The following is a 26,953-nucleotide window of genomic DNA, read 5'->3' as shown; positions in this document are numbered from 1 at the left end:
TTTGGCCTCGATAGTCTTCCTTAGTTTTTGAGCGACAGTTCTTTGAAAATTGTACGACGCGCGCGCTTCGCGTAAGCTTTAGCAGAGGGTTATCTACTAACAATGTTAATAAAGAATATATATGTAAGTATAAATACTATAATACTAAGAATATAATACTATAATACTAAGAACATATATATGTTCTTGAAACATTACGAACACCGGCCGCGATGTTGCTGCGGTAAAATGACTCGTCGTCGCCCCGTGAAAAAAATATCGTATTCAGCTTAAAGCATCAGACCAGATTACCCCTTTAAGCTGTCGAGAGAGAGATCCAGAGTGATATGGGGTTTGCCATTCCACTTGGGAGTGATCAATAATTGCTGAAATGTGTCATCGCCGTCGCTGACACATGCTACCAGCACAGCCGACGGAGAAGCTACGATTATGGATGAAACAACTAGCGCATTGCGAGTGCTGTGGAGAGGACTGGCCTTTAGAATGCGAGGGACAGGTTGTCGCAAGTTCCCTATCGATCATGGGACCAGTGAAAGGGGTGGTTTCTACGCGAGGCTCCTTTTAATAGCTGTTCTTTACACGCGAGTACTTTTTAACGATTACAAGTGATACGGGGCTTGTCCCATTTCGCTCTCTCTCTTCCCCCCCCCCCTCTCTCTCTCGGGAGAGACTCTGATATGCATGGAAACATGAAAACTTTAAATTAAGTTGCCGCCGCGATAAGCGTGTTTCTTTCGCTCGCAGATTTCCGTCGCGGTAATTAGCGATGAATCACTATGATTTATCCGCGCGCTAGTTCTCCCATTGATCTCGTCCTCGGATTTAAAGCAAACTGCTTCCCGTGCTCGCGATTTCGAACGCTGTGTGTCGTTGAATATTTTAAACGCGACGCGGTATCTGGAGACGACATTCTTTTCCTCGGGAAGAAGGAGAATGAGAGAAAGAGAAAGAGAGAGAAAGGAAGAGAGAGGATGCTGGAGAGGTGAGGAAACTCCTACCCAAGAGAGGAACGTCGAAAATCCATTTCCATGATGACGTCGTGTCTTCGTTCCAAGAAAAAGCACTCCCCCTCGCATCGTTATACAATAATGCACCTGCAGACGCCGCTGTTCCCCGCGCAGAAATTTTCGTACGCCGCCAATAAAACGTAAAGAGCATCCTCGCACCGCCGCGACCCCGCGGCCCAGGCCGGCCCTTTAATTTCCTTCTTTCGAAGCATGAATATTCAAGCGGCTTTGCCCCCTCGCGGCCGAAAGCTGCATCGGCGAAACCGGAATACGAAACGGTTCGTGTCTCGCTCGACCTCCTATCCCATACGTTCTCCATTGAAAATTATTATTGAATATGCGGAGAGCAGAGTTCACTGTGGCTTCTTGCTGAACAGACGATTTCATTCACGATCGTTGAATGTGCAACGGGACCCGCGGAAGCAAACTGCACCGTGGCACGATTATATTGTATGTAATGCGAGCCTCTGCTATTTCCGACCGTCCGACGGATATGCACCGTGCAAGCGCAACAACGCCGACACTGTTCTCGATCCTTCTAGCCTGAACAACGGGACCCGTACGTTGAATTCGCTAGAAAATCATTAAGGCGATTATCGCGCGCTTTTGCGCCATCATTTTGATGAAGACGTTTGTTTCAACCTACAGTATTTCCATTTGGTATGATTGCTTTTATTTGACACATATGAGAAATAGAATTTAAATAAAGATAGTATAAGTTATTACTTCTATTATTATATAAGTTATTACTTCTATTATTATATAAGTTATTACTTCTACCATTATATAAGTTATTACTTTTATTATTTCACAATGTATCAAAATTTTGATAATGTGGAAATTCTTTTGGAAATAGTGCAGCAATTTTTAGCGTCGCCTTAGAGTCGCCGCTCGAGTGCACCGTTAAGATTTGTTATATCGCATTCTAAGATAATTTTTATGTTAACAAAGTTTAGATTTAGAAAAATTGTTAAGACCGTAATTGCTGTGCGAGTCGCAAGAGTCAATTTCACATGCATAAAATGCACTTTGTCATGTAAGAAGTGTCATAAGAATACCATAAGTCAGAACAATTATTGTAGATTTACAGTTAAAATAGCTTCGAGTGCAAAGGGTTAAGAATTAAGAAGTTTTTATTTTTATTTTAAATTTAGTAGCTCACGTATGAACTCTTTGTCAAGAATTTGTCTCGTCGTTGTAGCGTAATTAAAAGAATAGCGTTGAAATTAACTCCTCGTAATACCAGGAACGCGCCGCACTCGTTGCAAACGTGTTCGAGCTTCTCCCGACTGAAATCTAAAATCTAAGATTATCTTCCTCCGTTCGGCAGATGATTTTTCCGCTTCGTAGCAGCACGGCGAATTGAAAGGGACGGCGAATAATTTCGATGTTGAAGTATTCGGGGCCGTACGTGGGTCTCGAGTCGAGAAAAATACGGTTCCAGGATGCTCCGTCGGGAGATCGGGCGGGGAATGAAGCCGATGTTTCGGCCCGATTCTCCGGACGCCGCGGCGCTTCATTCGCTAAAAACGAACCGCATCCGGCCGATTGATATTTTATTCATGGGACGTGTTGGTGGATCGACGCGCTCTTCTCTATCCACGATTTCCGCCGTTCCAACGGTCGGGGAACCCTCCCACGGGGCAAGAAGCGAAATATTGCGGTCACCGGTAAAGTCTGAGGACAATGGCACGGCCGGTGTTAAAGCCAGCTTCGGGAGGCCGGGATTTAGCGAGTCGCCGTAATTCAAATCTGCCGGAGACACGGTATCCGATAGGAGATCACCTGACGGGCCCGCCTCGTCGAGATCGCTTCCTGATATATTCCCGGTGATATCGGAGATCCGATTTTATTGGCTACCTGGAAATATGGCCGATACGATTCCTTGGATTACGGGATGTCGGATGCCGCGGTACACACTGGCTTCCTGATCGGCTGCCTGGACACCTGGGAAACCATCGAACACTTTATGCCACGTACTTTCGTCGAGGAAAGCTCGCCACGTGATATATTTGTTTGCGACCTATTTCTTCGATTCTCTCCTTCTTGCCCGTTGTCCGACCAAAAGCTCGCCTCTTCTACTTCGTCTTGATTCTACGCTTATTCCATACGATTCTCTTCTGTGATAAATGTAGTTTCGGTTTTATCGCAGTCAGGATTACGTTATCAGGATTACGTCAGGCTGATCAATTTTCTGGCCTATCAATGCTGGCCTATTCTACTGCCGTAAGCATTGTCATTGTTATACTTACCTGGTCAATAGAAAAACCTGCTCTGTGTGAATCTGGCGCTACGATTATTCGGTCGGATTTTCCAGGAAATATCGTTTAGCCCTTGTCTGACTGATGGCTGGTCTAATCTACTTCAATTTGATGCTGCGATTATTTTACTTGCGTGGCCAATTACTAACTATACGATGTTATTTAATTCGTTTTATCACTACGTATTTTTCTCTCTTCGTCTGGCGAGTAATAAACCTAATCCACTTAATTTTTCCTGGAATCACAGAAACCGTCAGATTCGCAGCATCGCCCACGAGACGGCGATTATCAGGAGACACCGGAGTGTCTTCCGGTCTCAACGTGTTAGCAGAAAACATTACACGGACCGTTAGCTGGCCGAGTAATTCCGACACGTGTGCTCGTACGTGCCACACGACGCTGCACACCGACAATTACTTGAAACTATCCTGTACCTCTATGAACGCCGCGCTCTCTCTCCCTCTCTCTGTTTATTTCTTTCTGCTCCTCTCTTTGGATTTCTCACTCTTTCTCTTTTTTCTGATGGTCTCTCTCTCTGTATTTCTCACTCTCCCTCTCTCTTTCTGTTTCTCTCTCTGCATATCTCACTCTCTTTCTCTTTCTCTTTCTTTCTCTACATTTCTCACTCTCTCTCTCTCTCTCTTTCTGTTTCTCTCTCTGTATTTCTCCCTCTCCCTCTCTTTTTCTATTACTCTCTCTGCATTTCTCTCTCTCTCTTTCTATTTCTCTCTCTACATTTCTCACTCTTTCTCTCTCTTTTTGTTTCTCTCTCTGCATATCTCACTCTCCCTCCCTCTTTCTTTCTCTCTTCTCCCTCTCCCTCTCTATTTCTCTCTCTCTCTCTCTCTCACTTGCTCTCTCGCTCTGTCGCGGGTATCAGAATCAGCGAAAAGTTGAGGAAAATCGCTCCGATTAAGACGCAGAGTACACAGCCGCCGATTTCCTAGTGCTCCATCGTTTAATTAAAACTTCTTAAGCCGAGGAATCTGTTATTCCGCGCGCCCGAGAGGGCTGAAAATAAAGCTCCGCCGTTATCGTCGTTTATGACCGGTTCCTTAGATAATGAGCGACCCCGGGGGCCGCCAGCTATTCACGGGATCACTTTCATCGGCCTCCGATACACGTCGAGTGTGCTCGCATTAATCTGTATTATCCCGGATCCGTCGCATCCGACGCGACGTTTTGCTTAATTAGAGACGGCCGCGAATAAGAAACGACTCGACGCTCCATCTGATCCTGACTGCAAACCGATGCATCAACCCTTATTGCACCGAACGAGGATACATAGTCATTGTTATTACACCAGAGCGGGAAGATGTTCTTCTCTTAATATATTTCAATTAATAATAGTTTTATTCCTGATTTATGAGGCCTACGATACGCAATTTTTAAATCTTCGTTCTGGATCAAGGGAAAGTTGAAAAACGAAAGCTTTCTTCTTATTTTCTTTATTATTTCAAGTAACAGCAAAACTAATTAACGTATCTTAGTCATTGCGGAGTAGTCCATTTATCATTTAAAAACAAATTCGTATCATTCAGTCCAATTTTAGGAAAATGATTTCAAAGCTTGACAGTTGTTTCAAAAGGCGTTCGAACACTTTTCGCCAGGTTTTTGTGGATAAACCAGGTTCGACGGTTTCAGCCGAACAGGACCCACCTGTCCCGGTCGACACTAAAAGGGTTAAGTGCGCATTACCCGAAATTCCGGGAATCTTCCGTGAAAATAATGATGCTCACGTGTCCAATTTCCGCGAAGAATTTCATCGCGTAAAGAGTTTCGGCTGAAATGAAATTGCGAGCAGCTGCGGCACGGGAACGAACGAACGAACCGGTTTTAATGCCGCGGAATGATTGTCAAAGTGTCCCGCGCGCGCACAGCGCGCAGCTCGCTGTTCCGGAAGTTGTGTAACAAGCAGCACACCAACCCTGTTCACGATCCGCAAAACACTTTGCGCCGGCGGTATCAGCCGCAGTGATATCGAATTGATTACGGTGCCCGGCCGCTGTCCCCCTCCCTCCCCCGCGTGCCCCCTCGACCGGCGACCGTAACTCGGTATTTCCAAATTAACTTAACTTCTGCAACCTTAATTACGTTTCTTGGCCTGGGCCAACTTTGTTAGCGTGTCGCTGCCCATATTGTTTAGCCGCGCGCCGCCTCTGGCTTCCATTAGCCCCCATGTAACTAACTTCCCTCCTCTTCGGAGGACTTTCCGCTTTCAGGAGCTTACGGGATCCGCGGATTACCGTCGGCTGAGCCTCGTTCGAGGCCCTCCAGGAGCCCGAACAACCCGGAGGACACTCGAATCCTCGCTCGTCTCCGGCCACGGACGACGTCGATAATCATTCTAATTCCGGCACCGTGGAACGCGTACGCGCCCGCCAATTCTCGGGTTCTCCTGTCCCGCGGATCGATTCTCATTTACTCCTAATTGCCGGCACTCCGGGGTGCCCCAGTAATTTTCTACGCGGCGACGGACTACGCTCGATTTCGAGGGTACTTAAATCGTCGCCGGAATTGTCCGGCCGCCGAAATTTCTTCTTACAGAATTCGACCGTCGTCGAATCGACGTTTCTATCTTATTTCATGGGAGGAAGAAAAAGACAACAAATTATCGAAACGTAAATTATTTTTTAATAGCGCGACGCGTATCCGACTCGGCTGACCAGTGATCGATGCACTGAAATAATAATATCATTTGTTAATGCCGTTATAATGGTATCGATTAACGGGACGAACCCTTTGTTGTTCGTGTTGATTCAATTTTCACGGGATACGGTTGATATCGAAATTGTCCGGCCACTGGCGAACCGCATCCACTGAAATCCAAACTATAATTTCTATTCTGCTTTAATCAACGCGCGGAATGTTCATTGAACTTTTGCGGGCCGCCGTGAATTCACCGCTCGTCAACGACTATCCGGTAATGCACTTGTTCTCCTCGTCCGACCATAAAGTCATTATCTACTTCGACAAAGTGTGTACACTCGTGTTACACTGGAATCTCGACTATCCGGTGTCTACACAGAGTGATTATAACACGTCGGATAATGACATAGTTACCTGGTGGTGGCACAAGATATAATTTTCATTGACTTTTATTGATTTCTATTGATTTTATTGTAGGTCATTGTGCATGCCGGTCGCTTTAGATCGAATTACGCGTGCAACGTGTTTCGGACAGCAAAGAATTCCAAGAAATTGGAGGACCGGGTAATCAAGGTTCCACTGCATCATGCTGCAAGGTCCTTCTTGGATATGCTTCCGGTTTCATCTGAACATTCCGACATCGACGAATCGTTTAAATATAGGAAACCTGCAACTCGGATACTGCAATAAACAGTATGATGCGTCCGAGGGTGATCGGCGTTCCGTTCTAATTGCGAGAGAATCGTTTCCGGGCTCATTAATTCCCATTAAGGGATTGAACTCGTTAGAACCGGCGAGCCTCGGGTGTCGGACGGCATCGAAATAAACTAATTAATTGTCGGGGCCTCGGCGCGCTTATTCGATTAACGACGGCCGTCGCGACAATGGCGCAATTAGGGTCGCCGTTTCGGGACGGGCGTTCGCGCGGGAAACGAACGGGTACCGGCGCGAAAGAAACGTTCGCGTGGGAGAGAAGGAGAGTCGGCGAGGATGAAAAATGAGGGGCGCAGGACATATTTGCGAGCCCGTCGCCGGCGTAATCTTCGTGGAAGAATAATTTCCTCGAGTGACGGCGGGGGAGGACGGTGGCGGTGTGACGGAATCCTTCCGTCGAGAATACGGAAGGAGATCCATCGGTCCGGGACACAGGGAAAAGAAACGCGGTGCATAAACGGACCCGGGGACTGTATAAAACCGGGTCGCGACGGCGTTCATCGTCGGAGAGGGAACGTGGTAATGCGTCCGGGCGAAGCACGGTGCTGTTTCTCTTTTCGCCGTTGCCCCGCGGGGCCCCTCGCGGCCGAATTTTCCGAGTGAAATATAAAGAACGAGCGATTGTCTTCTCGGGGCGAGGCTGTAATTGAAATTGCCATTTTATTGCGCTCATTCCGCGCCCCGGCCGAATGTGACGAGCAGTAATTGCCAATAACAGCGGCGGCGCAAGTCAGTTTTCGAGTGGCCGCTCCTTCCGGTACGTGTTCCGCGTGGAGAATTTCCGTGGAAATTGGCCGGCAGCGCAGCGCGACGCGCGCGGGCCCATTAAGGCGGACTGCTACAGCGCTCGTTAATGTATAATAGTCGTTGCAATTAAATCGCGAAAATTAAAACGGCCGGCTCGAAGCGGCAAACAGCGCGGCGAAGCCAATCGAAAGCTCGTCCCGCGTGCTTCGCATCGCGAAACGAACCGTGTCGTAAAATTTATTTAATAACGTGCCGAAGCGGCCGAAGCTTTATCTCCGCGGCCCGTCTTTACGGCGGACACGCTGCCTTAACTTTTAATAGGGCCGAGGTGCCGGCGGAATTCGTTTGAAAGTCTTTGCAAGCCGGCAGTCGTTCCGGCTCGTTGCGCGGACGCGAGCAACTGTCCGTGGAAATTTGATGAAGTGTTTTGAAGATGGTCGCGACTCGATGGTAATGCGGATAAACGGCGATTCAAGGGACACATTCGTTTTATTCGCAAGCACAATCGAATTGGAACGATGAACGCCCGCCGCAAATACGAGTTAATGAAACGTGTCTATCGAAAAATTAAATATAGCTCGCGTGACCTCAGGGATGCAATTTTATGGAGCTCTCGTTCATCGCCGAGCGCGCCTCGCCTGCTTTTTTTCTCTCCTCGTCTCTCTCTCTCTCGCTCTCGCTCTCTCGTTCTCTCTCTCTCTTTTTTCCTCCTTTTCCATCCTTCATCACTTTGTATTTATAACTGCCGCACACGACTGTACAGACCGAGTTTCAATTCCCAACGATTCTCGATCGATTACTCCAATTTCGTTGGTTTCCCGCGAAGCCGAGAAGGTGATACCCTCTCGTGCATTTTCACGTTCCACCAGTGTAGAGCTGTTTCGTCCGCGATCTAGCGGCCAACGACTGAAATTACGGATTCCTCTGTTATTGGACCGAATTCTAGAGATACCGGTTCTGCCCTGCCCTTTTTCCCCTCGATTTTTACCCATTGATTAGCCGGCTACCATGAGAACACCCTCGATTGACGCGGTTTCATTTTTCTCTTTTTTTTCGATTTATTAAGCAACATTCCTCGCCAGATATCGACATTTTTCTACTGAAATTCGCAAATTTAAAGCTCGCTGATTCGAAGTCGACGATGTCCGCTTCCCAATAATAGCTGAATAAGCCCGAAATCATTTGACATTCTTGAGTAAGAAAAAAGACTTTAGGTGTCTGACCAACGGTAGTCCGAATCTACTGTGAACCAAGCCGCGTCCACTTAACGCCCGTCTATAAGATAATTATCTGCTAAGACGTCGGACATCTCTCGATCAATTACGCTCTGCTATTGTCCAACAGTGTCTCTGAACTACTTGTGTGATCATGAACTGACCTGATCCACTTATATATATGAATCCAGCACATCCGAAGTCAACTAACGTAATTTTTGACAAGCGTTAAGGGTCCATATAATAATTATCAGCTAAAACATCGAACATCTCGCGATCAATTACGCTCTGCTATCCTTTAACAGTGCCTCTGAACTACTTGTCTGATCATGAACTGACCTGATCCACTTATATATACGTGAATCCACCAGACCCCAAGCCAACGAACGTAATCTTTGTGTTACAGGCACCGTCGATGACCCGGTCGGCAGCTGTAAGGGCCGGTCAGCTCTCTCGGAGCTAAGGTGGCACAGTCTCCGCGAAATGGGAGCCGGCAGAAGCTCCCGTGGGCAAGTAAGAAGGTCGGCGAGCGTTAAAGTTTCAACGCGTGGTCATTAACTGAGCCGGGAGATTCGGTGCAGCCAAGGTCGCCGGTGTATAGAAGATTCATATCAGCGGATCTGCTCCTGACGGCGGACCATGGTACATTATTTAAGGAGATGATAACCAGCGGACATTGAGGACCCTGCCAGGACAGAGAATATATATCTCGGACACGTCATGGAGGAACACGTCAGCCAGGCAGCTGGGAACTCGTCCGCGGACGGTCTCGTGTTCACCGACGCCTCGATCATCCTCAGGGCTTTGGTGCTCGGTCTCCTGATACTCGTCACCGTTGTCGGTGAGTGTCCTCTTTATTTCGCGCCTCCCCTCGCCCCGCGCTCCGCCGCGCGTCCGGGGACCGAGCGGGAAAATTCGATAGATTGTTCGAGAACAGTTTCGGGGGAAACTTTTATTTGTCCGGATCCCGGGCCGGCGACCCGAGCGGGCGAAACTTTTATGGAAAAAGATATCAGAAGTAAAATAGGAGCCGAACGCGGCGCGCCGTGAAACATTAGAAGCCATCCGGGCCAGATATACGGGCCAACTTATTGGCAATTTGCTTTTCTCTCTCCTGGAATCCACCGTCGCTATAATTGCGATCCCGAGCAGCTACCGAATGACAAATTACGCGCCGACGAAATTAATTATTACCTGGCGACGTTAATGTCATCGTTCGCCCGTAAAAAAGTCCAATTTTGTCCTTCGCGAAGACTTTCACGCGCTGTAATTACACCCCGACAGGCGAAAGAGTTCGAGCAGCGAAGAAATTGAAAGGATTTTAGAACCTTCCTACGTTCTTCTACGCTCATCGAGATCGTCGGAGAAGAAGAAACAGATTTTCACTCGAGTTTTGTTCCTTGCAAGGGGCAGGGGGGATAACCGCGAAGTCTCGAGAGATTGAAATTGATGATGCTCGGTTATCACAAGCAGTCGCGGTTCGACGAGAGTCAACGGGGATCGTTTGACGTCGGGCAACGTCGGCTCGGTAAAATTGCTCCCCGATGTCTGATCAATTAATCGTCCCCCTTCCGGTTATATTATCCGTCGACTGGCAGCGAACGCAGACTCGCGGCTGATGTAATGGTGTCGTTGCCGTTGTCACCGAGTAGTTTCGTGGGCCCGGCTCCGGCGTACCTGTACGCGAGAGCACAATGGGAGATTAATTTAAACGTGACACGTTCGCAAGGCGAGTAATATATTATCGGGGATGGCGAGGGCGGCCACGTGACGCGTCCACGTGCACATGCGCCGCCAGACGCGACCGAATACTTCGGTTTCGCGAATACTTTCGCGAGACGACGATCGCGGTTCATCGGAATCTCTTTTTTATTCGCCCTGTTCTCACGTTGCGTAAATATCTCGCGATCGCTTACTTTATCCTCCATTGTATCTTTTCTTTTATTTCGTCGTCTCTTTCACCTTCTTCTTCACTTATTTTCGATCGCTGCTTGCGCGACGTGTCGTCGTACTACAGTAATGTCTCCCTTACTGACGGTCAGATCGTCCACAAAAATGGACAGCAGAAAATTACGTGGCCCGGAATACGTCAAAGATTCTCGCGATTCTTTCCCGCGGGTCAAGGATTCGTCGGCCACCTACGACACGCGGCCGGTGATCTCAAAGCTCAAGGATCTTGGGGAATACAGTAATTTCTCCCGGAAATGCCACGTTCCGGGTTTCGGAGAATTTCCCTGTGCTAGTGCTGCACCCATGTAATTTATTGTAACGTCGATGCTAAGAGTCGATGCTGTGAATCAGGTAAAACTATTCCTCTTCCAAAACTATCCATTTTAGTGGACGATCTGAGCGTCAGTAAGGGAGACATTACTGTATTTCGAGGACAACGTGTGCTTCGATTAAGATTCTGATTCAATCACACCGTACGAAAAGGTCTTTCCAGCGTCGATCCTTTGTCCGTACCTCTCTCTGGAATAAAACGTCGTCGCAGAGTAATCCTCGAGGAGTTAATAGGAGCGACTCGATTAAGAGCGAATGGCCCTTATTCGGAGCAGGCGATGCAGATCGACGAGCAGCAGCAGCAGCAGCAGCAGCAGCAGCAGCAGCAGCAGCAGCAGCAGCAGTGCCGTAAAGATTAATGCGAGATGTATCGTCCGGCGATGCTCGGGGATTCTCCGGTTCGTCGAACGACGTGATACCCGGATGGTTACTGCGCGTGCATGTTAATTACGTTAATTGCACGGGCCCGTGGATCCGGGATCGGACGGCTCGGTGGCGTTCAGTAAAATCTAACGAGTTTCCCCGGAGGAGCTAACGAGATTAGAAAGGTAACGACCATCCGTAGATCGCGTCCCGTTTCACGGCGGGCACGGACAACCGGTTTGATAAGCTCCAGACGCGATGCAGATTAGTTAATTTCTCCGCCGTTTCAAAGGGAAACAGGATTTCTCGCGCACTCGTGCAGTGTCCCCGAAGCGATCGAGGACCGGCCCGGCCCGGCCCGGCGCGTCTAACGAGATCAAGGGTCGCCCTGAAAGGATTGTTAATTATAGTTTTTTGCACGTACCTCGTCGCCGACTAATGATATTCCTTTCTTCGGGCGGATCGACGCGGCTCTCTCTCTCTCTCCCTCTCTCTCCCGAGGGAGCAGAAACGCGCGAGGTGAAACGGGAAAGCCGAGAAACAAAGTGGAGCCGAGGGGGAGCTCGATTAAAGCGGGATTACTTTCGAAAATCGTCGGCTCTCGATCGAGGCGCGAATCAATTTCCGATCGAACAGAACAGCCGAGCTCTCGTTATCAATGAGACGCCGCGCCGGCCTCGCGGGGGCCTTCGTTTTACCCGCACGAATTCGGGCCGGCCTTCCTCGATCTTAACGAGGTTTTTCGCAATTTGTCCAGCGATTCGGCGAAAACCTTCCGAAGTTCCGCGCGTGCTGCGGTCAATACTTTGGAAACCCAATTACCAACCTCGCCCGACATTTGCTAGCACTCGCAACTTCCCGGTTTGCGACCGAGGCGGCTCGCGGCGCGGTTAATTTATAGCCAAAAGTCAGCATTTCGTCTTTTCCTGGAACTTTGTGATTTAGAATTTTTTCGTATTTTTGAGAATAAAATTTACTAAATTCGTCCTCGAAACGCTACATTTTATCACAAAGATCCGACAAGCTTGATAGTTCGGATTTCAAGGCATCGAAAGTTTGGCAATTTAGAGGAAAAATCAAGTATCTCGAAATATCGAAGTCGAAGAATTGACTTCCGGCCAAAAAATTATCGACCACTGGACCGGACGTGCGTCGCCAAGGATTTCGCGACCCGCCGAATGCGGGAATAAAATGCGACATCCAGGGAATCTCGCTGTTTTAGCGTGCCACGACAACAGCTGCCGTCAACGACCGCCATAATAGCGGTTGATTAATTTATTTCGTTACCGCGGTCGTCGCGACGCCGACCCACTGCTCCACTCCGCTCGACACCGCGCCCGGGAAGCTTGTCTGGAACGTGACAAGGCACTGCCGTCGGAGCATCAAGAGGATTGCCGCTGTTTACACTAGACTACACTCTATTCCACCGAATTCGATTTTCTAATACGACCCGACCACTCCGTCCTTTCGTTATCTGCTTCTCGATCCCCGCGTGCTCCCGATCTTCTCGCTCTGCGTTTTCACTCGCGCCGAAGCTTGCGAAAGTTCATCGAAATTTAACCGCTTTCGGGTCTCCGTTGACTTTTCCGTCGTTGAACTGCGCGCGAAGGAGCTCGACGATTTTCTTACGACCAGCAATCGAGAGACGTTAAGACGTTAGAGATCGTTCCACAGAATTTGTTGAATCGCTGACAGATGATCGCAGAGAACAAATCTACAACTCGTGATATGCAATTCTAGATGTGGAAAAGTGTTTTCAATTATTTCTTGGGAAAACGAAACTACGAACATCCTAATATTGGAGACCAAGCTTATCCAGAACCGGAATATTACTGCTCGCGAACTCGAATTGAGCATTAGAAACTGTTCTCCTCGAATGATGCTAAAATATTTCAAAGAAGAACAAATAGTTCAAAGATTGATAAACAGGATGTCCCAAAATTATGGTATTTCCGGGGAACGAGGAGTTCCTGAGGTAATTTGAAGCAACTTTTTCCTTTACAAAAATTTTCTCCGAAGCATCGTTTACGAGTTATTAACGAAAAACGATGACCAATGAGCGACGAGCTCGCCTGGCGCTAGGGGGCCGAGTCAATGGGCGGAACTGGGTTTCGCGCGTTCGTTGGCTGGGCCGCCTCGCGCCATCCGAGCCCGTCTCTCATTGGTCCGTGTTTTTCGTTAATAATTCGTTAACGATGCCTCGGAGAAAATTTTTGTAAAGGAAAAAGTTGCTTCGAATAACGTCAGGAATCTCTAATTTGTCAGAAGTACAATCATTTTGGGACACCCTTATACTTGAAAGAATAATAAATATTACAGTGATGCGGACAAATGTGTTTGGCAAATGAAACGTAGACGGCGTGTACGCGCGACGGCGTGAAAATGTCGGAGGATCCTCCGCTCGAAGCAATTTCGTTTTTATCATATCTCGCAGCCACTATATTGTAGAATCTGTCCGATTCGAGGTGAAAGGCTCGTTTCTGCGGAGCAAGGATCCGGCACGCAGGAAATCAGGGTCTTCCTTTAGTACGCAGGACCTTTTTCCCGGCAAGCCAGGAGACGTCTCGCCCCGCGTCGAGGATGGAAGAGATAGGGTACCGGGTCCCATATATCGATCGCGTGTTCTTTCTATGCGGCCGCGAAGGCCGAGCGAAAAGACGGGGTAGTTTAGTCGTCCGAGGAGGCTGAATGGCCCTATTTAAGCTGTATAGAAAAGGCTCGTAAACCTTTATGCCGCGGAATACTGGCTCGCCGACCCCGCGCGTATTATCATCCCTGCTCGCGGGATGGATCCATCGTGGTCCTCGCCACGGTATCGCGATAATTCGCGCCACCGCCCCAAGGAGAGAACCCTTCGGGCGGATCCGACGAACTGCAGCTTCTATAATTCCCATTTAACTGGGTCGACTCGAGGGCGCCTATTGTCTGCTCGAGTTACGATTACTCGAGTTACGGCGAAACGCTGCCGTTCCATCCTTTGCCGCCTCCTGGACCGCGCTCGAGCGTTTTCGAAACTTGCGGGGATCGCCAAACGCAAAACCGAACGCCAAAACAGGATACGGTAATGTCTCCCTTACTGACGCTCAGATTGCGGCTCGTTTTTATAGTTGTTGACAGTTCGTAACTATAAAAACGAACCGAAAGGCTCGAATAATCGTATCTCCTTTTCCCAAATTGTCCATCTTTGGGGACAAACTGAGCGTCAATTAGAGAGACATTACTGTATTCAGCCGGTACAGTAATGTCTCCTTTACTGACGCTCAGATTGTCCACTAAAATTAGCAATTTAGGAAGAGGAGATACAATTATTCGAGCCTTACAGCTCAGTTTTATAATTGTTGACAGTTCGTAACTATAAAATCGAACCGAAAGGCTCGAATAATCGTATCTCCTTTTCCCAAATTGTCCATCTTTGTGGACAAACTGAGCGTCAATTAGAGAGACATTACTGTATTCAGCTGATATTTAGTATCTCAGTCGTCGTTACATTCTTCCTTCTCGCGTACCCCTACGAGATTAATCCACCTACCAATTTATATTTCCCAGAAATAGTGCAGGAATATCGGAATCCGCGAGCCGCGTGTCTGACCGTCGACCGACACAATCTACTTACTCCGGAATATCTTCGCTCCGGGCTGGATACGGTAAAATAAAACGGGCGAAGTTTCGGCAAGACTATTCTCTGGTATTGGGGAGAATTTCCCTGCGTCTGATCAGCGGCTGTGATAATCTACTGCCGGGAATAAATAGCCTGTCGGTTATCTCCGCTGTTTGCTCGAAATGCTGCAACGACGCAAACTGTTTCCGGCTGCTTCAAAGCGATACGTATGTTACAGTTTTCTGACCAGCGATTGTATATTTTGCACGGAGAAAATATTCCGTCTGACCGTACACTGGAAGCATCTACTGCGATCTAGAATTTTTTTAATATTTTTCGGAGCCTGCGAAACCGGTTTCTAAAATAAAACTAGTCGACTTCGCCATTTCTTTACAATTTAGTGCATCGCAAATAAATCTGTGGCATGTCTGGCCATAGGCTGGGGGCATCTACTGCGACCTAGAATTTTTTCAACGTGCTTTGTGACCAGAAAAATGTTCCTAAAATATCCACACATACACGCTCTTTCCGTAGAATTTAGGCCATCGTAAATAACGTTCCGGCTTGTCTGACTACTGGCTGGAAGTATCTACTGTGGCCTAGAATGTATTTTACCTCTTTTATGTGCAGAACGATATTTGTACAGTAGGATACACAGTAGGATTATAAATAAATGTTCGACTAGCCTGACCGCTTATTGGAAGTTTCTGCCGCGTTCCACAATTTTCTTCGGGTCTTGTTTGCCTCGGAAAATCTTCCCAAGATAGATAATTCACTCTTTCTATAGAATTTCTACCGTCATAAATATACTTCGGTCTTGTTTGACCATTAACTGGACGTATCCACTGTTACCTGGAATTTACTTCGACTCGTACACGTTGAGAAAAATATGACTGCAGCGGGGAGACGCTTGGGGAAAACCGCAAACAATCTTCGAATTCGTCTGACCATTGACCGGACGTTCTCCTGGTCGAATCAAAAATTCCGCGCGTTCCTATTTGAATATCCGGAAGCAGCGTCGGGGGGAGCGGGGGAAAGTCGCAGGAAACGCGGTTTAAGGAACGCGAGCGACGATCGACGGAATAATAAGGATTCCACGGGCGGAAGTGTGAATCGGGAGGGAAAGGAACTAGTTTAATTAGACGCCGTTAACTGCCGATGGTCCGGAAATTCTTCAAGGCGGAAAAGTTGCTGGCTTCGGGAAGAATTCCGCTTAGTTGCGAAAGAATCCGCGGAACACCTTCTTCCGGAACGTTTATTTAAGGTAGCGGTGATCGCGGCTGGGACCGGCTGGAATTCAGCTGCTTCGATCCGACGGTTAAGCCCGAAAGTTCGAAATCTCGTTCCCGTTCGAAATAAATATGACGCGCCGGGTTTTCCGGCGAAGCAGTTTCGACGCACGCTCGAACGCACACCACGGCAAACACGCTTGCTACGACGCGGAGGCGGCGGCGCGGGAATTCATTTCGACGAGTGTATCGTTTGTTCGGGGCCAGTGGGTACACGCGGTTTATGCATTTTTAACCGTTGGAAACGTCACTGGCACACCGCTGCGCTATCGTCGGGAAGGCAGCAACAACCGAAACGGCAGTAAAACCGGTCGTTGCCGGACGTCATGCATTCACCATTAAACGTCAAACAGCCTGTTCCACTTTAATAATGGTATTAATGGAATAATTCATCTACACGATATTAATATTACATTTTCAAATTGCATCGCGTCCACTAATTAGCCGCCGCACGCGGCCGATTTGTAATGTTCTTTCGATACACGTTCGGAGCGTCACGGGTTTCCCATGATTCTCCCAGTCACGTTTGAATCATTTTCCGTGACACATTTCATCGCTAGACCGACTACTATAGCGCTCTATTTCGTATCGTTTCATCCTGCATTCGTTAACCCTTCGTTGCGCCATATTCCGCACAGCTGTAACGATTGGAACTTTTCGATTTCAGTGCTTTCGAAGGAAAAAGAAAGAAAATTTATATTTATTGTATGCCTTTATTGTATGTCTCTTGTATACATAATATACATATCACATATATTATTAATATATATTAAATATATTTTTTATTCACTTGAATGCATAAACATCGATGTAAGAAGAACATTGGCAAAATCTTAACAGACTCCTTCGACGATTTTCACTAATTACAGACGAATCGGGCGAACAACTTTCCAAGAACCAATCATCGTTCCGTTCTCGGATCCTCGTCGATTCAGAAAACGTCCGGACATTTTTCTCGCCCCTGAAATCATCTTGAGAAGACGTCGAAGCGTCGTCCCGTCCGGGCGACGATAACACCGGTCGAATCCCAATCAAGTCGAACTGCAAACGAAGTTGCCGGAACTTTCTATTCCCGGCTAATTTGCAGTTTATCCTGCGGGATCGTCGGCCAGTGTTCTCGGAGACGTCGAGCATAATTAAAGTTCGGCCCGCGGAAGAGTGGTCGGGCCGATTACAGGCCACCGGCAACTTAGAAGGGCTCGTTACTCCCTCGCTCTCTCTCTCTCACTCTCTCGGTCTCTCTCGGTCTCTCTCTCTCTCTCTCTTTTGGTGCAGGTGGATCGGCAGCATACATATTCATACCGTTTGCCGGGATATCCGTCGTTTTCCCGTAGTTGTCTCGCTGTAAATTCTGTTATTAGCGCAGTTCACTGGTTAACTAACGGGCCGTCGAATATTCCGCGCGTCGTCTCCCCCGGCTAGCTGTGCCGGAATTAGAGTAATTTCACGGCCGTTTGACAACCGGCGAAATCGCTCGAAGTAACGAGCCGAATCGGGATTCTCATGCGGACACGAGCAACAACCTTTGCGCCCGTTGACGCGATTATTCCGTTCGTGCGAGCGTTTTCCCTCGAGAAAATTCAATTCGTTGCAGCTTCGACTCTCTCACACACATACACACACGTACACATAAACACACGCACACACCATTTCCCTGTTTCTATTAATGCGGCAATAATATCGACGATTACGATCCATGTTGCAACCGGCGCGACAAGTCCGTAGAAGAATGAATTAACGATCGATCCGGCAGGAATAACCATGATCCCGTGTACCTCCGCCGATCGAGGGAGCTCCGTTCCGCTTTTGTTCGAAGCGACGGGCCGTTATGTTGATTTTTATAAGCGCGTAATTGCCGATTGAATTGCTAATCTGAACGTGCGCCCGTTGCTCGGCTCTCATAACATCCCGCGTTATGGTTCAATAAATATCGTGCTGGCGGCCGTGCGACAATTCGCCGCATCGTTCGCGAATAATCGCTCCCGTAATCGGCGATCGCTGATAATGCGATCCAGGGTGGATCACAGGCACCCTGTCCTCGCGCTGTGAATCGGGAAATTCGCTTCAGAGTCCACGGAAACGGTCCTCTAAACGCCTATAACCATAGATTACTCTGGCCGATGGCGTCCGTAAACACTGGCCCCGCGGACGATCGACGTTTCAGTTAACTAACCTGCTTCGTGGCACGTCGTTGGACTAATTAGACGAGTCGAAATTATGAGCCCGTAACGGGAACATCGAAGTAACAAAACGCTCGGCTGTGGCGTACACTCTGCAAGCGTCGCGGTAAGTGGAAGCGATCGACGATGGTCAGACACGATAGCTAGTTTTAAATAAATATTACTTCTAATGCACGATATGATTTTATTCCAAATTTGTATTGAGTTCTGATTGGCGACTCGGATTTAAAGAAATGCTGCTGTATATTCATGGCAAGTAGAAACGAACAGCAATGATCGGACAAGCGAGCTAAAACCAAGTCGACTGTTCCCATGAACACGATCGGAGGCTCTTTCGATTTAGTATTATCTTCGAACACCGTTCAACTTCATGTAAAACATGCCCATATCACGAGCGAGTAGAAACAGTCGACAACGGTCAGACAAGCCGTACTCCATACTACAGCTTTCTCGCTACGATAGAAGCACTCAACGGAGCATACAGCGAAGTATTCCGTATTTTCTTCCATTTTGGCAGAGTCTACGCGTCCGCGGGACAGTCGAGTCATAAATTTGCTCGGCGCTGCTCGCAGACGGTTCGCGAACAGCGTTGTCCGACGGAATCGAGACTTCTCGAATGATTTAAAAGCTCGCGGCGCGCCGCGATAAATCTCGAGAAATGTGTCGCTGTAGGGAAGTGGAATTAGAGGCGCATATATCAGACGACGTTTCGATTCGCTGGTAAGTGAGAAGCCTCCGATTTTACTGGTTTCCCCGTGCCAATCGGACGCCGTTCACGCTGTTACCGTTGTCACCGTGGTCCCTGTCCTTCTCGTTTCTGTTTCGCGATCGTCCCGAAGTGTCGCACGCGATTCCTCAATCTTCGCCCGTTCCTTTACGATCGAAGGGAGATCCGCCCTCCCCTCCCCATGCTGATCCAGGCTGGATTTTATTTTACGCATACAACACCGTGCCCGTCGAAATCGCAATAAAACGCCGGAAAAACAAGGAACGGCTTCGGAGTGGGTCGCTTCGCCGCCGGCACATCGTAGCGTTGCATTTTTTGCCGACGGCTCCGGCAGAACGGCGGCGTTTCAAGCGCAGAAAGTGGAACTGACAATTTTTCCGAAAACATTACCATCTTCTTGACTTTTACATGCGTCAATTTCCATTCGCACGGTGCACACCCGTGAGTGGCTGCTGCTATATGCACCATTCCACACATCATTCTTTTACTTCTCCGCGTTACAGCGCCGTGGTAGACGGCAACAAACTCCGCGCGGTTCGTTGCTTGGCAGTTTAGAGCAGTATGAGCTTAAAAGCTTAGACGGAGGCCTTGAAACTGGCTTGCAGTTTTCGCAAGTTCTTGAGAACACGCCTCCGAGCTCCGACTGCCCGCCGCGCAGAGCTTACGGAGCTTCGGAGGTCCTTCCGAAGAAGCTTGCGAGCTTCGAGCATTTTTAAAAATAATATCGCGTCCTTCGGAGGACCTCAAACTGACCTCCCAGCTTCTCCGAGGCTGTCCGAACAAATCAGTCGCCAATATTGAGCTCTACAAGCTCAGTGATCCTGGTGACCCGAGCTTGCGACCTTGAGGATCATTTTGAGTGCGGCACGCGACCTCGAAAGATGAAATGAATTCACTCAAAAGTGAATACGCGTATTGTGAATCTGACGAACCGTGTCTAAAGGGTCTTGAAACGAATCTGTAATCTCGAGAGTTCATCAGGGTCGGGATCGCGACCTTTAGCTACCTTAAAGCTCCAGTCGTCGCCCTCCAGGTAACTCCAGGTCGATTCTTCGACGTCTAAATACGCGGTGATCGAGTTTACGACCTTCCGCCGGTAACAAGCTTTAACTTACAGCCATCGAAAGACCTTCGGGCCGAGCTTGCAGCCCTCGAAAGCTCTAAAGTCGAGCTTGTAACCTTCAGAACCGTCGATCCGAAGCAATCATGTCACATATCGTTACGCGGAGGTCGAGTTTACTACCCTCCGATGGCTTTAGGGTCAGGCTTGCGACCATCGAGTGACCTTCGGACCGAGCTTGCGACCGTCGCGGCCCGGTTCAAGTAGAATCTGCCAGTTTCTGGCAGCAGGACAGACTGCGGTGGCAACCGTTCCCGCGATTCTATAGGGTTGCGCCGTTGTATCCGTCAGCTGAGCGGATTATTTTGCAAGCGCAGCGATTTAATAAACACCCTGAAATAATTCCGACCCTCTGATACGAGGTAGTCCGCAGGTGAATGAATTATTCATGCAGGGATATATCCCGGGGATGCTGTTGCGAGCTGGAAGCAATAATCGCCGAGCAGATGGCGTCGTGCCGACAGAAACGCGAATGCATTTCGAGTTTCGGTGCGCAATTTTTCCACCGGATGTATTGCGACGGATGTGATAATGTCGGTCGAATGATCTCGCGAAGATTTCGCGACGCTAATGAAAGCCAATCGAATTCTACACTCTAAAAGATCCGATCGTTTTAGAAGCGATAAAAGCGGACGGGGGGTCTTCCGCTTCAAGCTTGAATAACTCGGTAGAAAAAAATCGTAGGACAATCAGTGGAAGCTCATTTTATAGAGAAAGGTACTCGTTTTCACATGAGATAAGTGCCATTAGGCTAAAAAATTCTGTTCGCTCCATGGAATTTTTCAAAGTCGACCATAATTTTGAACAAATTATCTATAGCTATGCCGATAAGCAGTGCTCACTTTCAACTGGAACAACTCTGTCAAAAAAAATCGTAGGACAACCAGGGAGCACTCATTTTACACAGAAAAGTAGTCGCTTTCGAATGGGCTAAGCGTCGTCTGTGTAAAAAATTTTGTCCACTCCATGGGATTTTCCAAAGTTGGACAAAATTTTGAAAAACGTTCGACGTGCGGTTTCTCCGCTAAAACATTGTCCACAAGCGGTACAATTAAAAACGTGATAAAGCATCTAAAAGTAGAGGTTTCACACTTTCGAATCACGTATCAAAAACGACAATGCGATCATTTCTGCAGACGCAGCGATCGCTCGAAGTTGACCCTGCTCGCAAGGTTCGCGGAAGCGTCCCTATTCAATCTCTTCCAACGTGGAAAGCGCGGAGACAGCTTTACGGGTAAGCAGACGAGAAAAACGTTGCTTTCGTCTACCTGTTACACGGCGCAGAACCCCTAAGTTCTGCCGGACTGGCGGGATAGTTGTTATGGAAACGAAGCTGATGGGAAAAACGAGGGTCCCGATCGTAAACAGGAATGGAAACGAACGGGGCGTCGGTCGTATAAATATTATTCGGTCCCGGGAGGCCCGGAAGCCGCAGCCGCGTCGTTAAATCCGCAATTTTAAATGGAGTAGAAAACCGTTTGCTGCGAGCGTGACGCTTGTTACGCGACCCCGTTAATTTCAGCATTGATTTAAACCGTCCGGAGCCGGTTTAACGGTGGCGCGCGCGACGAGGCGACGCGAGCCGACACGACGTGACGGTGCATCGTACGTCGTTCAAATTAAAAACGAAGAGACCAACAGATGATCGGAGGGCGTGCGGGAGGGATTGCGGCACTTAAGTGCCATTAACCGGGCGCTCGTTCGGCGCCATAATAAATTTCCAATTGAAATTCGTAGTCGATCAGGCGGGGAAGTCCAGCCTTCGATAGGATAAACTGACCCCGACGTCTCTCATACGAATTCTCGATTCTCGATGGAAATATTTGATTGCATTTCATCGGGAATAAACGTCCCGGCTTGTTTGTTCTGCGCTCGAAACGTTAATTGCTGGCCGGGGCACGCAGCGCCGGCCCGGCCCGGCCCGGCATAGCGCGGCGCGAAGCAGCGCGTTTTCACGTCCGATGACAATTGACACCGGTCGGTGTTGTGAATTAATTTTTGCCACCGGACCGGCAAAAATATCCGCTTAGTCCGCCGACTGTTAGCCGGCCGATTTTTTGATTAACCAGACTGTCTAGCTGCTACACAAAAGTAATTCGACGAGCATTTCGGCGGACGGAACAACGAATCACAAATGAACGTCGTCTTTTGTTCGGTCCGTGCGCGTGCGCGCGTGTGCGTTCTTTTGTCTGTCAACCGTTTGAACGCTGCGGATATACTCTGTGCCATTTTTGTTATAATTTATGTTTCAATCGAGGTATTCGTTCGATCAATTCCGCCGAAAAAGCCTGTATAATTTCAACAATATTTAAATAAGAAATGAAGAAATCAATGGACACCGATGTCGAATTAATTACCTCATCAACATAATTCCATGGAATCGTTACATCGACGGTGTCGAATCGTTCGTCGACAAAGCTGACGAGTCGAGAGCGTCGGTGAACGCGTTGGAGTGCGACTCGCCTCCGTCGCATCCAAATAAGCCGAATCCACGATCGTCAAAACGTTTACAAAGCCGTCAAAGCGACGTCAAACCGTCGAGGACTAATTAGCGGTGGTTTCGGCGTCAAGTGGACCGCACCTGGGCCGAGTGTCTATCGTTTAACGAACGAAACGGTGCGGTATCTTTGCCGTGAACCGCGCGGGACCTTTGTGACAAACCTAACGTCATTGCAGACCATGCGTCGCCGTTCTCGTCGATACAGTAAATTCCCCTAATTCGCGCTCGGACGGACAATTCGCGCAGAAAAATGGACAATTTGGGAAGAGGAGAGACACGATTATTCGAGCCCCGCGGCTCGTTTCTATTGTTACCGATTTTCAACGACTATAATCGTGTCTTCTTCTCTTCCCAAACTGTCCCTTTTCGCGCGGAATCTGACCTCGAATTAGGCAGAATTCACTGTACATCGTAATTCAGATCAATCATGCCGCGAGCTGCGAAACAGGATTACATTATGCACGAGATGATTTATGATCGTGGTCGACTGGAAAATAAAGTCTGCCTTTATTCCTGCGTCCATGGAACGCATCGATTGTGTTTTCGACTCTCTAAAATCTTTATCTCCATGCCCGATTGAAATTTCAATCTTTCAGGACCGTTTGTTCGATCGATCGACGGGGTCACCGTTGTTCGTCATTGTCATTATTACTATTGTATTGCGCAGATAATCTGAACATATCCGCATCGCTGATCTTCCTGCAAGATTCCCGTTTTCGTACAAGTCGTTTCACAGATATTGCGATTCGTTGCTCGAATCAACTGAAAGATGACTCGAAATAAGATGAAAATACTATTAGATCTCGTTAATTCGCAGACTTTTCTTGTATTTTAAAAATCGCCGCACGGTGTAACTGCACAGAAATCCGCAGTCTACTAGCACCCAACGCTGCTGTTCTTATCCTCCATTATCTTAAACTTCTTATTACCATCGCGCCTTTTTCTGATTTCTTTTTGTCGGCTGTTTCACCGCTAGCTTCTTCCTCTCGCTCCCTATTTTCCTGAACGTTTCTCTCCGATCGTAGAACTTTTTCTACTCCGATCTCCATCCTCGTTTTGCCGCACTGATGCAGTGCATACTCCGCGCACTGTGCATCGTTTTTCCTGCAAGCAGTAATCTCTGGCCATTCGACTCCCGTTGTAGATCCGTTGCAACGTGAAGAATTGTAACAGAAATTTCCTCTTACGACCTTCACGGTGCTCCATAAAGAACGAATTCCGGTTCCCGAAACGCGAATCTCGCGGAGTTCGACGGAGCTCGAAAGAACGGACGGAACTTCGGCGAACTCGAACGAAAATTAGGGTGCTCGTGGCACCGCGTTCGCTGAAAGATTCGCGAGAGTTCGCGGGCCTAGCGATAATCGGTCCCGTTCCTGGAAAGGGAACGCGAATGATTGTTAATTCGAGCGAGTTACGCGCGAATCTTGCGGAGTCCGACGGAGCTCGAAAGAACGGACGGAACTTCGGCGAATTCGAACGAAAATTAGGGTGCTCGTGGCACCGCGTTCGCTGAAAGATTCGCGAGAGTTCGCGGGCCCGGCGACAACCGGCCCCGTTCCTGGAAAGGGGACGCGAGTAATTGTTAATTCGAGCGAGTTACGCGCGGCATCTCGCGAAAGTAGAACGGCGGAACGGGCCGGGGTTTGTCCGCTTCGGGAATCCGCCCTAATCAGCTTATGAATTATTTACGCGGGCTTCGAGGACCGCGCTTAGCTAACCGGATTTCTGATTAAAGCGGCCCAGCGGCAGCGAAACGGGTCCGGAACTCCGCAAAAGCGGCGAAGTCGAACGACCGACCGCGCGACATCGATATCGACCGGACGATTGCCTCGGCGAATTATTTCGACCGCCGACGCACGTTCACCGTTTTCACCGACCCGGCCACCGTGACGTTTTCATTCGAATTTTTTGCGCGGGGCGCTCGCGAAGCCGTGCTCGCCGACGATGACAGCGTATTAATAAAATGAAAATAACGCGGGATCGGAGGCCGGCGAGCGCGTTAATGGTTTTAATGGTCTGTTTTGTTAATGGTTGTTAGCTTTTAAATGGAGATGAAATGTTCACGGCGCGTCGGCTGACGGATATTAACACTCATATTGCGCCGGTGTAATGGCTATCCGCTCCGGCGGCTGCCACGAACAAAAACAAATTTGTGAAACGTTTTAATTCGCGGCTACGTATCGCTGTATCCGAAAAACAGTTGCCCAACATTCATTTAAAAGCTTGTATCGCCCCCGCCCCGTGTTGTGCCGACCGAATTTACGGGCGGCTATTTTTCTGCCCGGTGATGTGCCCGTGGCGCAGTTTTGGCAGCGAAGCTGCTTCATCTGGCAGTGCATTTTTTTTTAGCAGAAATGCCCGGCCGTTGCGCGAAAAAATGAATTCACGCGCGAGCCCGTTTGCAATGCTTAATCAGAGTCCGGTTCGGCTACTTTCGGTGGAAGACGAACGACGTGAAGGGACGACTGGAAACTAGAAATTCTAATTTACACGATATTGTTCGGGACATGGTAAATTGAACAACTTGAAAGCTATTGCGATGACTTTCTTAAGTGTTCGAAGTCGAGAAGAAATTCTAGTGCACGGATCGAAAGAAAAGAAAGTCGACGATCCGACAGCCTTTCAGTTTGATGCTTCGAGTGTCTGACCATCGCCAACCGCTTCCACTGATTTAATAAAGCGGGCTCAACAACAGATATACCTTTGAAATATATTTATCGAGTGTCCGACCATCGCTGGCCTCTTCTGCCGATTGAATAAAGCATCCAAAAGTGCGAAAGAAACTTTATGAAAAATCTTATGTAAAAAACTTCATGAAAAAACTTATCTAAAATCGTTCGAGACAAAGTGAAGTCGACGATCTGCACAATCCCAAATGTCCGACCATGTCACGCTGTTTCTACTGGCGCAATAAAGCCACCGAAATCGAAGGAAACATATTCAATGATCGAACGGAGCGAATGTCCGAGCACTGCCAGCCGTTTCCACTTATTGCGTAAGTTAGACGAACCTTTCGGATGATGAACGACGGGCAGGGATGACTATCAGCTGGATGTCCCTTTGAAATTAAGACCGCGGAGCCAGGGAGGGTTAAATGTGATTGATGACGTCGGCATTGTGTCCTCGGCCGGTCATTGATCCTAAATAAATTTCTGTTCCAGGGAACCTGTTCGTGATAGCGGCGATCCTGCTGGAGCGAAATCTGCAGTCGGTGGCGAATTATTTGATCGTCAGCTTGGCAGTCGCCGATCTGATGGTCGCCTGCCTCGTCATGCCGTTCGGAGCCGTTTATGAGGTACGTCGACCGACGGCTGTATTAAGCGGCCGTCGTTATGGTCGCGCAATCTATTTTGAATCTCTCCCCTCGTCGCGCAACGAAAGAAGGAAGTTCCCTTGGAAAAATGACATTTATGGCGGCGGAAAATACTTTCCGTCCTCGCAGAACGCGACCGAAAAGAACGACGAGAAGATCATTGAAAAATTTTCCTTCTGAGTAATGTCTCCCTTACTGACGCTCAGATTGTCCACAGAAATGGACAAGAGGAGATACGATTATCCGAGCCTTGCGGCTCGTTTTTATAATTGTTGACAATTTATAACTATAAGAATAAACTACAAGGCTCGAATAATCGTATCTCCTCTTCCCAAATTGTCCAGTTTCGTGGACAATCCGAGCGTCAATTAGGGAGACATTGCTGTACTCTTTAAACAGGAATTATTAAACGTCTTGAACGCGCTCTCCCCGAATGTTCGTTTAAAAAACCGCGCACCAATCGTTTCGATTGCTCGGCGGCTCCGGCATTAATTCGACGAGCAAGCTCGGGCAATTATCCCGTGTAAACCGAACGGATAAACAGAGGCACAACGCGACAGTAATATCGAATCGCGATCGAATCAGTGACAGATGTTTCTGAGAAGTCTAAAATGCGACGCGTAATTGGGCCGCTGCATCTCGTGACCCAGGTTTGCGCTGCGTGGACCCGATTGATTCCGCGCAGAGGCGAGGGGCGGCTCCCTCTGTTTATATAACCGTTATGTTCATTAATGCCAACCAACATGCCGGTCAGTTACAGGGACCCGAATCCCTAAGCTGAAACGAAACGTATCCGCTCGAGGCCGAGCGTCGCCCTCGATTCGAGGATTTCCCCGGTTCGGAATTAAATCTGCCGCGATTTCATCGACGAGAAGTTTGCCGAGCTACGGAAACCCTCGTTTCGCACGTTCCTGTTCCCCGATTCTGATCGACGGCGATCGAAACTCGTGCATTTTCGATCATCACCTGTTGCCACGAAAAGATCTTCGCA

General features: G+C 48.4%; 1 protein-coding gene across 1 annotated transcript in view; it reads left to right on the top strand.

The window, feature by feature from the left end:
* 5-HT1 (serotonin receptor) overlaps positions 1-26,953 on the top strand; it is a 229,628-nt gene that overhangs the window by 158,796 nt on the left and 43,879 nt on the right. The window contains exons 3-4 of the mRNA XM_076521087.1: positions 8,999-9,433; positions 25,811-25,944. Of these exons, the coding sequence (XP_076377202.1) occupies positions 9,313-9,433; positions 25,811-25,944 (255 nt within the window). The 5' untranslated portion in view covers positions 8,999-9,312. The remainder of the gene's footprint in view (positions 1-8,998; positions 9,434-25,810; positions 25,945-26,953) is intronic.

The sequence above is a fragment of the Megalopta genalis genome, chromosome 4 (assembly GCF_051020955.1).
Source record: "Megalopta genalis isolate 19385.01 chromosome 4, iyMegGena1_principal, whole genome shotgun sequence".
NCBI classification, from domain to species: Eukaryota; Metazoa; Arthropoda; class Insecta; order Hymenoptera; family Halictidae; genus Megalopta; species Megalopta genalis.
The sequence above is the reverse complement of the archived record's forward strand: the minus strand, read 5'-3'. Positions and strand labels throughout refer to the sequence as shown.